We start from the raw sequence: 14,087 nt of genomic DNA on the forward strand, positions 1-14,087 counted from the left end.
CTTTTTAATTCTTTATTTACCTATTAATAGACCCTTCCTTACGACACCTGGTGAGTTTTTTTTGTTAGGTGCAACTGACCGTGTGTGAGTTAATAACATTAACGATGGTCGTTTAGATACGACCTCCTAACAAAAAACATCAATTCACAAGTAGTAATAGATTTATTTGAAACTCGATACTACACGACGTGTATTTGCTTTTATCTATAAAAATAAAATAGAAATATGTTTACAACATTCCATACTTCGCACACTAGCATACTAGTATACTACAAATATACATTATTTTGCTGATCTCTTGTGTTCATCGATTTAATTGAAATGTTATAATAATCTATCTATCCATCCATCTATCTATCTATCCATCCATCCATCCATCCATCCATCCATCCATCCATCCATCCATCCATCCATCCATCCATCATCCATCCATCCATCCATCCATCCATCCATCATCCATCTATCTATCTATCTATCCATCCATCCATCCATCCATCCATCCATCCATCTATCTATCCATCCATCCATCCATCCATCCATCCATCATCCATCTATCTGTCTATCCATCCATCCATCCATCCATCCATCCATCCATCCACCCACCCACCCACCCATCATCCATCCAGCCAGCCAGCCAGCCATCCACCCACCCACCCATCCATCCATCCATCCATCCATCCATCCACCCACCCACCCACCCAACTATCCATCCACCCACCCATCCATCCATCCATCCATCTATCCATCCATCCATCATCCATCTATCCATCCATCCATCCATCCATCCATCCACCCATCCATCCATCCATCCATCATCCATCTATCTTTCCATCCATCCATCCATCCATCCATCCATCCATCCATCTATCCATCCATCCATCCATCCACCCATCCATCTATCCATCCATCCATCCATCCATCATCCATCTATCTATTCATCCATCCATCCATCCATCCATCCATCCATCCATCCATCTATCCATCCATCCATCTATCATCCATCCATCTATCTATCCATCCATCCATCCATCCATCCATCCATCCATCCATCCATCCATCCATCCATTCCATTCCATCCCCTCCCTCCCTCCCTCCCTCCCTCCCTCCCTCCCTCCATCCACCTCTCCATCTCTCCCTCCATCCAGCCCTCCATCCATCCAACCATCCATCCCTCCATCCATCCCTCCATCCATCCATCCATCATCCATCTATCTATCCATCCATCCATCCCTCCCTCCCTCCCTCCCTCCCTCCCTCCCTCCCTCCCTCCATCCATCCATCCCTCCCTCCATCCCTCCATCCAACCATCCCTCCCTCCATCCATCCATCCATCCAATTGTCTATCTACCTATCTGTTTCTGGCGGGACCGTAGCCCAATGGTAAATTAATATATCGGTTTAGGATATTATTTCAATAAAGTGTTTCTTTCATACACGTACAGCACATAGATACCTTACTTTTGTAATCAGGATGATGTATGCACTTTGATAAACCTTTAAAAAAATTGTGATACATTATAGTGCGTGTACTACGTAAATTAATAAATAAAAATGTGTGCACTCTGTGATACATTGGTATCATTGACATCGTTTATGAATGACGGGATAAAGATACGCCTTTTTTGACGACGTTATCTTGCTGTGCCAGTCACTCCTACTTCAACTATTATCTATACTCAAGAACAGTTAGTAAACAAACATTACCCCAGGAAACTTTAAATAATAAAAAAGAAAATAATAAAATGTCAAGACGCTCCCTTATGTGACTGTCAACTTGCAGCCTCCATGTTGAAAGTGTCGCTCACGTAGATGCGTATATTAACTCATATCCTAACAAAACAACTCGACGCGAAAAATCGACAACCCGTCGTAATTCCGGGTCAATTGACATACTACGGAAGACGTATTATTTGTAGATCCCCGGTCTCTGTGAATCATTGCGCTATTTGCCGAGTGTTGTCGAGTAAACACTCGAAGTGGGGAATAAATGCGCCGGATTGCTCCCGCCTTATTGTTTAACACCTCGTGCATCTACGCGGACAGACCGAGGCGTTCGGATTTGTTTGTCGGCCGATTTCGTGCGCCGTTTAAAAAAAGAAAAGAACAAGATGTTCGCCTGATTGCGTTGATGTGGACGCTGAGAACGGGGAATAAGCACTGTCACGCGAACGAATGTCTTGTGGATTTGCTAGACGAAGACAGATTAACGTCCTGTGCTGTTTCTGTCAGGTGGTCTTTCGTGTTCCGATTCTCCATGTCCGAGACATGAATGGATGGAGATTCTAAATTATTGACAAGTTGTGCATACTGCATCTCGTGTATGGATTTGCTGTGCAGTAAACCAGAACAACTCTAATGGATTTGCATTTAAGATCACTTATCTGTGCCGTAGATTTGTGGCAATAGGGGATCGGTAGAAGACTGTTGAACGTCTATAGCATGGCACTGCTAGACGTGCACGTCGTGTGTTCGGAATACCTGGCAGCAACTGACAGGATCAGCGCATCTCTCGAAACACTGAAACGGGAACTGGTAAGTACTGTGCTGTAATACAGGAAAGGAGTCTTTTATTAGAGACACCTCAACAAATTGATTTATCAACGACTGTTAGAACTGTCCAGTATATGATAATTGTGACCCATGGTCTGTACAGACATGAAACACGTTCCAGCTATATAAGCTGCTCTTTTTAAACTTATTTGGACTTTACGTACATATAGTACGTATTAACGCCTTTGATGTCCCCATGTGCCATAAGTAAAGCTGCCTATTCGCAATGTATACAGAATGAAACCTGCAATGAGCGGGAAGATTATTTTGTTTTTACAATTTCCTTTAAATATGCTTGTAGAATGGAGGTTCCGATGTGTTTGTCAGTACATTTAATTTCTTTAATTGTTAACGAGACTCACCTATTCCACTACCCACGTTAGGGATTGGGGCTCAGGTTTTTGATAAGTTTGTTTAATGCACGATAACATCTAAAATTTTGAAATACTATAACTATGCCAGTAGATATTAGTAGTGGTTGAGACTACAGTGAAAACGAAAAAGAACTACTAGTAGTCAAAACTGCATTTAGCTACAAAACAGAATCCAAGACAAAGCACTTGAATTCTTAAAAACAAATCATTTCACTTTACAAGGTATATTAAACTCAAGGTATATTAAACTGTTGTTCATAATGCACATTTTCTTGTGTTGTCGTACAGGTAAGTAACACCGTTACACACGAAACACAAGGCATGCCCATTTAGGCCATTTCGTGCTGTGGTTTTCGTGGTATGAGTAAAATATCATTTCCAGTCTCACAAACAAAATACAATATATACTCTTCAAAAAAAGAAACGCAAAAGGGTACAAATGGGTTATAACTCCGATTTTATGTTTCCTACCGGTTCATGCTTTGTGAATATAAGGTCATTGCATGTCCCAAACACATTCCCACGGTTACATTCGATAAAACGCAGCTACTGTACAATAAAGTTCCAAAATGTGAATATTCGCAAAAACGCAGCCACGTGCAAACCATGTCACCACTGCACGTGCGTTGTCTGCACGTGCAACATGAACACCGGCAGTATAAAAGTGCAGGGTGTTCGCTTGCCTGGCCAGGGCATTCCATGTGTCCCCAAGCACCATCTCCAGACTGTGGGACCGTTACCAGCAACATGGATCAACACGTGACCTCCTTAGATCCGGTCGACCACGGGTCACTACCCCCGGGCAGGACCGCTACATCCGGGTACGCCACCTTCGGGAACGATTGACTACTGCCACCTCCACAGCCGCAGCAATACCTGGTTTGCGCAGGATATCCGACCAGACCGTACGGAACCGCCTACGTGAGGTAGGAATTCGTGCCAGACGTCCAGTTCGAGGTGTCATCTTAAAACCACAACACCGTCGACTCCGACTGCAGTGGTGCCAGATTCATCGACAATGGCCTCAACTGCGATGGAGACAGGTGTGGTTCAGTGACGAGTCCCGATTTCTGCTCCGACGTCATGATGGAAGATGTCGCGTGTATAGGCGTCGTGGTGAACGTTATGCGGCAAACTGCGTGCAGGAATTGGACAGATTCGGCGGGGGTAGTGTCATGGTGTGGGCAGCCATCTCACACACTGGCAGAACTGACCTGGTCCACGTGCAGGGCAACCTGAATGCACAGGGCTACATTGACCAGATCCTCCGGCCACACATCGTTCCAGTTATGGCCAACGCCAACGCAGTGTTCCAACATGACAACGCCAGGCCTCACACAGCACGTCTCACAACGGCTTTCCTACAGAACAACAACATTAATGTCCTTCCTTGGCCATCGATATCACCGGATTTGAACCCAATTGAGCATCTATGGGACGAGTTGGACCGACGCCTCCGACAGCGACAACCACAGCCCCAGACCCTGCCCGAGCTGGCAGCAGCCTTGCAGGCCGAGTGGGCCACCATCCCCCAGGACGTCATCCGTACTCTGGTTGCTTCAATGGGCAGGCGGTGCCAGGCAGTTGTCAACACACGCGGAGGCCACACCCGGTATTGACTCCAGATGACCTTGACCTTAGTGGTGTGTCCTATCACTTACTCACAATGGACTAGAGTGAATTGTGAACAATCCTGCAACATTTGGTAATTATCGGACTCACCATTCAATAATTAAATCAATTTTCTAAATGTTACGACAATGTGGTTTTGCGTTTCTTCTTTTGAAGAGTATATATACATGTGTATATATATAGTACAAATTGTATTCACTGGTTAACCAATGCCATAGTGAACTACTTTTTGAGAGACGGTACCAATAAAAATAGCTTAAAACAAGTTTGTCATGGAATAAAATACTCAAAGAACAATAAGTCATTGGTGAACATGGTGTTTACCCATAGTTATTATGACTGTCAGTGATTGCTTATTGTTCTTGTTAATAATTATATACCGATATAGTGATATTCTTGTCTCATCATCTTTATCTATTAATACATTTGTTCAATTGATTCTAATTTCTTCGGCATTTGCAATCTTTGCTTACACATGAACATTTCACAAAATGAGTTACAACATCAGGAGCAGGTGGCCTTAAAGTTCCTGGATGAAATTACGCATGGACTAAATCCCAAACACAATACGAAGGTTGTGATAACGTAGGTTCGAACCCTTCATCATTGTGCCTAACCATTGCCTGATAGCATGCAGAACTATGTAGATGTAGACTTCAGGATGAGTTTGCCACTTCCATCATGATTAGTTCTGTCTGATCATGTCATAGACACATATCTGAAGGGTAACGATTAACGCTTTGAATGATATGTTACGCTAAACTATGCAAGTGTGTGCTTCAAGTTCTGGAATCACTTTTCAGTATGTCTTCTTCCACTTGCCAGCGATTCTATATACCAACAACGTCTACTCATACATGGACACTGGCAGTGCAGCAGCTTGCATTGTAGACGTTACCGGGCAATTCCTGTCTCAAACCATAATTTAACAAGAAATGGTATAATGCCCGATAGCACAATAACGCCACCTCTGTTAGTAAATACTAACAGAGGTGGTCCAATTTGCCTCTTCTTGAATGCTCGAAAGATTTATTTATTTGAGAGGGGGTAAATCGCTCGCCTGATGCGCACTCGGTTTAGGATTGATCACCATCGGTGGGCCTATTGGGTTATTTGTTTCCAGCCAGTTCACCACGACTGATATATCAAAGGTCGTGGTATGTGTTCTCCTCTCTGCGGGGTGATGCGTGTAAAAGATCCCTTGCTACTAATTAATAAAGCGGGTAAGACTATATTTCTAAATTACCAAATGCTTAACATCCAATAGCCGATAATAAATAAATCAGTGTGCTCTAGTGGTGTCGTTAACTAAATACACACACTTATTGTGAGTGGCTTCTGCATCAGCATGCTCACCAAATACTATTGCATCATTGTCTATGTGTGATAGTTCTCTAGAACTTTCTTCATCTTTTGTTTGTATATGAAATAAAGTATTATGCATTCATCCTAATACTCGTTCCAGCCAGTGCGCCACGACTGGTTATCAAAGGCCGTGTCCTTTGCTATCCTGTCTGTGGAATGATATATATAAAAGATCCCTTGCTACTAATGAAAATATGTAGCGGGTTTTCTCTCTAAAACTATATGTCATCATATGTGTTTGACATCAATAGCCGATGATTAATAAATCAATGTGCTTTGGTGTCGTTAAACAAGACAAACAAACTTCTTTGTAAGTGGTTTCTGCATGCTCAACAAATTCTATTGCAACATTGTCTATTTGTGAGTTCTCAGAATTTTCTTCATTTTTTGTTTTTATATAAAATAAAGTATTATGCACCCATTCTAACACTGATGTTGTATCTTGTTACTATATATTAATTTGTCACGTGTAGATGTTTGAGTGAATCGCCAATTTCAAACTTGTAATACACCAAATGAACTTTGATATATTTGTTGAAATGATTTGTTAGATCGTTCATTCATTCATTCATCCCTCCTCATTTTTGTGCTTATATCCAATTAAGGTACAAGCATGCAGTCCGGGTTACACATCTCAGTTATCTGGACTGTCTGTGGTTAGTGGTTAGTGGATAGCGAGACAGAAGTCGGTGTAGTAGCCTTACACCCACCCATTGATTCGTTAAACTCGCTCTGGATGGGACCTGGTACCGGGATACGAACCAATTACCTACCAGCCTTAAGTCCTATGAGTTAACCACTATACCACCAAGGCTGGTGCTAGATCAATTCCAGCTTCTTTTTGTAATTAGTGTCTTCATATCCCCTATCTTATTTATAAATTATAATTGCAATGCAATTGCAAAAGACGGTTTAAGAAGTTCACATCTCCACCGGCGCCCGTGTTTGCTTCAAGGATTGACATCAAATCGCTCTCTAATTTCACATAGAGAAGAGGATGACCTGTTGCAAACGATGTTCATGATACGTCATAGTTCATAGGTTCCAGCAGTTTGTTGAAGATCACTATTCCTGATTTGAAGTATGTGGACACAGAGAACTGTCGTCCTTGAGCTTGATCAGCTTTCTCTTCATCCGTTACCGTAATCTTCTATCTAGAGGATGGTCACACACAGTTTAGTTTACACTTCTTCAACGGCCCGTCGTGGGATCCATTAGGCTATTTCTCGTTCCAGCCAGTGCATTACGACTGATATATCAAAGGTCGTGCTATGTGCTATCCTTTGTGGGATGATGCATATAAAATATTGCTACTAATAAATTTATTTTAGCGGGTTTCCTCTCTTAGACTTATCAAATGATTATTAGGTGAACTATACGTCACACTGTAATCGATTTCGATCGTGCTGTTTTTCCATTGGATGTATGGCATTGGTGACTTGATCATCACCTAGGAGCAGTCAGTCATATATCTTGAAATTGTTAACACACGTACATACATAACGTATGATGTTCTCACCAACGGGTGTGTAAGAAATGATATTATACTACATTGGAGTGTAATTAAGCGAGCCAAAAGAAACTATAGCATAATATTTTAGGGTTTTTCAACAGTTGACAACCGCCTCCCCCACCCCAATATCTCAAAGCATATTAAATACAAGTACATATTACATATTATTATAACATATAAGACAAATGTAGTGAGAGTAATTTGACGTATTTCTAACACGAACGAAGGAAATGTTTCATTTAACGACGCACTCAACATATTTTATTTACGGTTATATAACGTCGGATATATGGTTAACGACCACACAGATATTGAGGGAGGAAACCCGCTGTCGCCACTTCATGGGCTACTCTTTTCAATTAGCAGCAAGGGATCTTTTATATGCACTATCCCATAGACAGGATAGCAAATACCACGGCCTTTGATGTACCAGTCATGGTGCACTGGCTGGTACGAGAAAGAGCCCAATGGGCCCACTGACGGGGATCGATCCCAAACCGACCGCGCATCAAGCGAGCGCTTTACCACTGGGCTACGTCTCGCCCTTATTTCTAACACGACTGCCAAAAGACTGCTACATTTGGTGAATAGCTTGGAGCATTCAAGCCGCTTAACAGTCTAATTTAAAGAAATACATATATTTAATACATAAAGTAAGCAAATATTTGAAGAAGGTTGGTGTTTTTGGCTGGTTGGGTTTTTGGTGGGTTTTGATTTTGATGCAAGGTACGTTACAGCATATAAGGAGTTAACAATTCAGCGTATTGTGCAGCATTTCAATAACTATAACGTATATTTCTAAAAAGAAGATACTCAGACGTTTTGTTGTGAGTGGCTTATGCTTGAAGGAGTGTACTTAAATTTATTTGGCATCGAGAACTCCTCTAGAATTTACAAATATATATTTTGGAGAGTTTCGGCATTTTACCACTTCCTGCTTTTTTTTGTTAAATATTTCCATATTTTGTTCCATTTTACAGTACTTATGGATGATGACATAAACCTCTGTGTAATTGTTGGTTTCAGTTCTACCTCGTCTGACAAAATGAAATTCGGACTTGTGGGTAAAGCCAGGAGCCGCAGATATTAACGGCCATTTTGAAAATAAAGATTGTTTTCATTTGGTAACATTATTACGACTGAATTAAAATTAGTAGTGAAAATATGTGCTTTGTCACCAAAATTAACACCACGTGACATTCACAACTGGAGACATGGAAAAAATATAATGATAAATAGTGGCTATTTGGAAAACAAAGTTGACAATCCTCAAACACACCCCAAACTTTGCGATCATGGATTTTAATTTGTAGTTATTTAAGTCTTATAGCAGGTATCTAAATAGGTGGCATGTGTTTAATTGTTTAGAGCCCACGAGGTGATGCATCATGACAGAGTGGACCTGACTAAAATGTTTATGAGCGTGTGTGTACCGAAAACAACGTCCTGATGAATTGTCATGACGTGATGACCTGAAAGCGTGGACATTAATGTACTAAGTTTTAAAACTTAAAGTCATCACAAAAACTAATCCCCCGAATGACAAGAATATTTTTCTTACTAAATTTTAATATGCAAAACAAATCTTTTTTCGTATTTTTATATAAACAGTTTTGCTTAGGTTGTAATCAGCTGGATGCTAACACATAAACAATAATTTGTTTTTTGTGGGACTGAGGGTGGGAAGGTCTTTTTCTTTTCCGATCAATTTACCAATCTCTGTTTCTCTAACTCGCTTATTAACCCGTGTCCTGGACAAATAGTCTAGATAGCCGAGGTCTGTGTCCAGGGTGACATGTTTGAATGTTAATTGCACACACTCACGAAATGGAAAAGAATCCGTGATTTAATGACGTTTTTTCCGGATTAGGAGACCTTCGATACGCGACACTTATGCAACTTGTGTACATGGACGTAAACAAGAAACTCGCTTCCGTCAAATATAAACGTATCTACACGTTTTTATGTCTAAGTTAGCAAAAGTAAAACTCTTCTTGGAAGGAAAATGTTTTCTTTGGTATTTAGATACAAAAAAGAATCGATATAAGAACATTTCATCCATTATTAGTATTAACGATTAGCGTGCTTGAACCTTAATTGAATATAAGCACGAAAATAAGTTGAAATGAAATGAAAATCAACGATTAAGATTTTTGTTTAACGACACTACTAGAGCACATTGATTGATGGATGGATCGATTGATTGATTGATTGATTGATTGATTGATTGATTGACTGACTGACCGACCGATCGATCGATCGATGATTGATTGATTTTCGGTTATTAAATGTTAAACATTTGATAATTCTGACACGTAGTTTTTAAAATAAACCCGCTACATTTTACCATGTGCGAATCGTGTTCCCATTACTGTCATACTGGATCAAGTACAAATAATACTGTTGGTCAAAGTGCGTAATAAGGTCACTATTGAGTTACATGTTTAGTATTCAGATATATTATTTCAGGTCACTTTCAAGAGGATGTAAATTCAATCTAATTAAAATTAGCTCCACTATTACATGTGGATCTAACAGCAGCCAGTTGGAGCTCATGTCCACCAATCAAAACCTTACTTGCAGAATCATGCCAGTGATTTGAAAATAATTTGAAAACATTCCGAATTATCCTGAGGGTATACGACAGTTTCGTGTGAATTACGAATGCCTTAAAACATGTTTTATTTTATAAAATAAATAATTTGTAATGTAAAACTGAAGACTGATTTAGTTTTTAGTTGTTTTTAATAATAAATAATTTGTAATGTAAAATTGAAGATTGATAACCCATCCCGTACGTATTGGTATGGTTCGCTGTACTGCGGCCACTAAAATAGACTCGCCCGATATTTTTAGAATTTGTATGCTCCCAAATAACGTTATAAAAGGCGAAGTGTGATTGGTCAATATTTAAATTATTATTTACAGACGAAATGTTACTTGGACATTGTAGACTACGCAGTGTTGTTAGCAATCTGATTAAAATTAGTTCTACTGGTCTAAATAAGGCATTTGTAATTCACATGAAACATGTCGTAAACCGTCAGGATAATTCGGAATGTTTTCAAATTATTTTCAAATCACTGGCATGATTCTGTAAGTAAGGTTTTGATTGGTGGACATGAGCTCCATCTGGCTGCTGTTAGATCCACGTGTAATAGTGGAGCTAATTTTAATTAGATTGATGTAAACTGATCATATAATTAAGTGCAACATTCGTATATGTGTATAACAAAAGCAACTTTTAATCAAATCGATATTATACGACTCAACAACGTAATACATATTCAAAAGAGAATTCTGTTTGGAAACAATTTATATAACAGAAATATAATTCTTGCGGGTGTTTTCTTTTATCCTTTTTTTTTTCCTTTTTTGTTTTATGTATTAGTTTTTACTATTAATTCAGAATTGTCTATTGAAATGTATTGATTTATTTACTAATTAATGTTATTGTCAATTCGCTTACTATTTAATCATGAACAAATATTTTAATATTTAATCATGAACAAATAGTTTAATATTTAATCATGAACAAATATTTTATTGCAGCTGTTAACCATTATGCGTTCATTCTTCTTTTTTTGTTCTTTCTTTCTTTCATTCTGGGTTTTTTGGGGGGTTTTTTACCAACAGAGATTTTGAATCAGCAGTTACTGACAATATAGGGTTGATCTAAATTCTGGTTAATTGATGGGAAATGTCAATTGTAAGCTCACAGCTTTTCTTCGAGTTAGCTATAATACAAGTCTTTGTTCGTATTATACTATTATATTCAATATTCGCCAATCTGTATATAATCGGCCCTTGGCGAAAGGTTGACTTGTACATATCACTTTGTATACATACCACATCGTTAGTCACGAGTCCGTGACAAAGTATTATGTTGTACTTTGCATTTGTTTTTCTGCCCTAGAAATCTATTGCAATATTAATAGCGTAGTTTGACAAATGTTTTTATAATACAGCCGATCACTTTTCACGTTTAATTGGGTAACCGGCCTCGGTGGTGTCGTGGTTAAGCCATCGGACATAAGGCTGGTAGGTACAAAGTTCGCAGCCCGTTACCGGCTCCCACCCAGAGAGGGTTTTAACGACTCAGTGGGTAGGTCAAAGACCACTACATCTTCTTTCTCACTAACTACAAACAACTGTGGTAAAATGCATATATAACATCCCTTTCTGCATTAAGAAAAATGTAGCGGGTTTCCTCTGATGACTACGTGTCAGAATTACCAAATGTTTAATATCCAGTAGCCGATGATTAATAAATTAATGTGCTCTAGTGGTATCGTTAAACAAAAACAAACTTAAACAAAATAAAACAAACTTTTACTTAAATGTCAGCTTAAAATAGTATATTCTAATGAGCGAAATGTTGTGAATCAGTTCTATAGATGACAGTTTTTCCGTTAGAATACTCCAAAAATAGCACAGTAATGTCAAAAGCTATGCTACGAATATCAATATGTAATGAAATCAAAATAATGTGGTCTCGTCCCAACTCGTTTTTTTTGTTTGAAATTGTTAGGACTAATTATGTGATCGTTTTCTTCTCTGTATTTTTTGTTGTTGTTGTTGTAATCACTGGATTTTTTAATTCCACTATAAAATGGGCGGGACGTAGCCCATTGATAAAACTCCCGCCTGAAGCGCTGTCGATCTAGAATCAATGCCCGTCGATGGACCCATTGAGCTATTTCTTGTTCCAGCCAGTGCTACACAACTGGTGTCACAAAGGCCGTGGTATGTAATATCCGATCTGTGTGATGCTGCATATAAAAGATCCCTTGCTGCTAATCGGAAAGAGTAGCTCATTGCGTGGCTGCAGGTTTTCTCTCTCATTATCTCTGTGGTCCGACGCCCTATAACCGTAATTAAAATGTGATGAGTACGTCGATAAATAAAATAGTCCTTCCTTCCGCCATAAAAGACTATAGTATGTGTGTTCTATCTGAGTGGAACTTTATATAAAATACCTTTAGCATAGGGATAGTCTATTTGATGGCAGTGGTGTCTATGTGTGTCCAAACAATAACAATTACCGTAGGCCTATGTTTGAAACTTAATAGCAGCTAATCAAACAATGTGCGGCGGTGTCGGTAACAAACATTATGTCCTTGTGTATAAAAGATGTATATGACGTAGAAGAATAAGGTTCCACTGATACATGTAGATTTTTTTTAATTGTTGGGTCTGAAGGGACTAATCTAGAATTGGAAGGGGGGGGGGGGAGGCTAAGGGAAAAATGACACATGGATCAACTTGTGAAATGGGCAACCCTATGAAAATTGTTTTCTAAAAGCCAGAAAAAAACCCACTTGAATATATTTATGCCCCTCCCCCCTGAATCCGCCTCTGGTCTGTTGGAATATTTGAAGAGTTTGTTTTGTTTAACGACATCACTAGAGAACATTGATTATTAATCATCGGCTATTGGATGTCAAACATATGGTCATTTTGACAGTCATAGAGAGGAAACCCACTACATTTGTTCTTCTAGTAGCAATAGATCTTTTATATGCACCATCCCACACACAGGATAGCATATATCGCGGTCTTTGATATACCAGTCGTGGAGCACTGGCTGGAACGATAAATAACCATATATATAGTTTAACACTAATTTATCTAACTGAATTATGGGGCTGCTGTGTATTGTGAAAATAGTGTCTTGTATTAAATAACGCTCGGGACGGTTGTATACACTTTGGTACTACTGAAGCTTGGTATGTGTCTGACAGCACTTGCAAAATAGGATACAACCCATGCTGGGTGTTAATGGTTTAGTGCCAAATATTCTGTAATTACTTAAGTATGTGCTTCTGCGCGGATAGCATATTTATATGCAGGAGAAGAATTAACCGATAAAACTACTGATAAAAACGTGAAACAGTTTTTCATTCATGGTTAAAATAATTAAAGGGACATTCCTGAGTTTGTTGCAATTTTTAAGATGTTATCAACTAACAGAGACTTATTAACGATTGTAATTACATATGAAATATGTTTTTCTGCATGAAATATTAATGGCTGTATATTAAACGTGTTCCTGATCGTTCTAATATTTGTACTACGTTAAATTTCATTTTATTTCCTAAAATATTATTTTTTCGTACGTACGAAATTATTTGAAGAAAAAATCCAGTTTGGGCTTCTTACAAATAGCAAGACGACCAGAAACACATTGAATATACAGACACTGATATTCTAAACAAGAAAATGTATTTAATATGTAAGTTTAATCGTAGAAATATTTTATTAGTCGGAAACATCTTACAATGCAGAAAACTCAGGAATGTCCCTTTAAGATATAAAAACAACACAAAATGCAAAAAAAAGAAAAAAAAGTAATATATTACCTTCAAGGCTTTTGTCGTTTCTGTATTTTATATTCTGTCTGTTTTGTCTGTCTGTCTGTCTGTCTGTGTCCCCCCCCTCTCTCTCTCTCTCTCTCTCTCTCTCTCTCTCTCTCTCTCTCTCTCTCTCTCTCTCTCTCTCTCTCTCTCTCTCTCTCTCTCTCTCACCCTGTACCTACCTATCTGCAAAATGTTATACAACACATGCTGGGTGATAATAGATTATTGCCAAATATTCTGTAATTAATTAGAATGTGTTTTTGCGTGGATGGCGTACTAATATCTAGGAGAAGA

The 14,087-nt window shown here is 38.9% G+C and overlaps 1 protein-coding gene across 1 annotated transcript in view; it reads left to right on the plus strand.

Annotated features, from left to right (window-relative positions):
- The first annotated feature begins 1,897 nt into the window (after window positions 1-1,897).
- Window positions 1,898-14,087, plus strand: part of LOC121370987 — a 29,128-nt gene continuing 16,938 nt past the window's right edge. Inside the window, exon 1 of the mRNA XM_041496565.1 lies at window positions 1,898-2,532. Coding sequence (XP_041352499.1) covers window positions 2,440-2,532 — 93 coding nt within the window. The 5' untranslated portion in view covers window positions 1,898-2,439. The remainder of the gene's footprint in view (window positions 2,533-14,087) is intronic.

The sequence above is a fragment of the Gigantopelta aegis genome, chromosome 4 (assembly GCF_016097555.1).
Source record: "Gigantopelta aegis isolate Gae_Host chromosome 4, Gae_host_genome, whole genome shotgun sequence".
In the NCBI taxonomy this organism is placed as follows: Eukaryota; Metazoa; Mollusca; class Gastropoda; order Neomphalida; family Peltospiridae; genus Gigantopelta; species Gigantopelta aegis.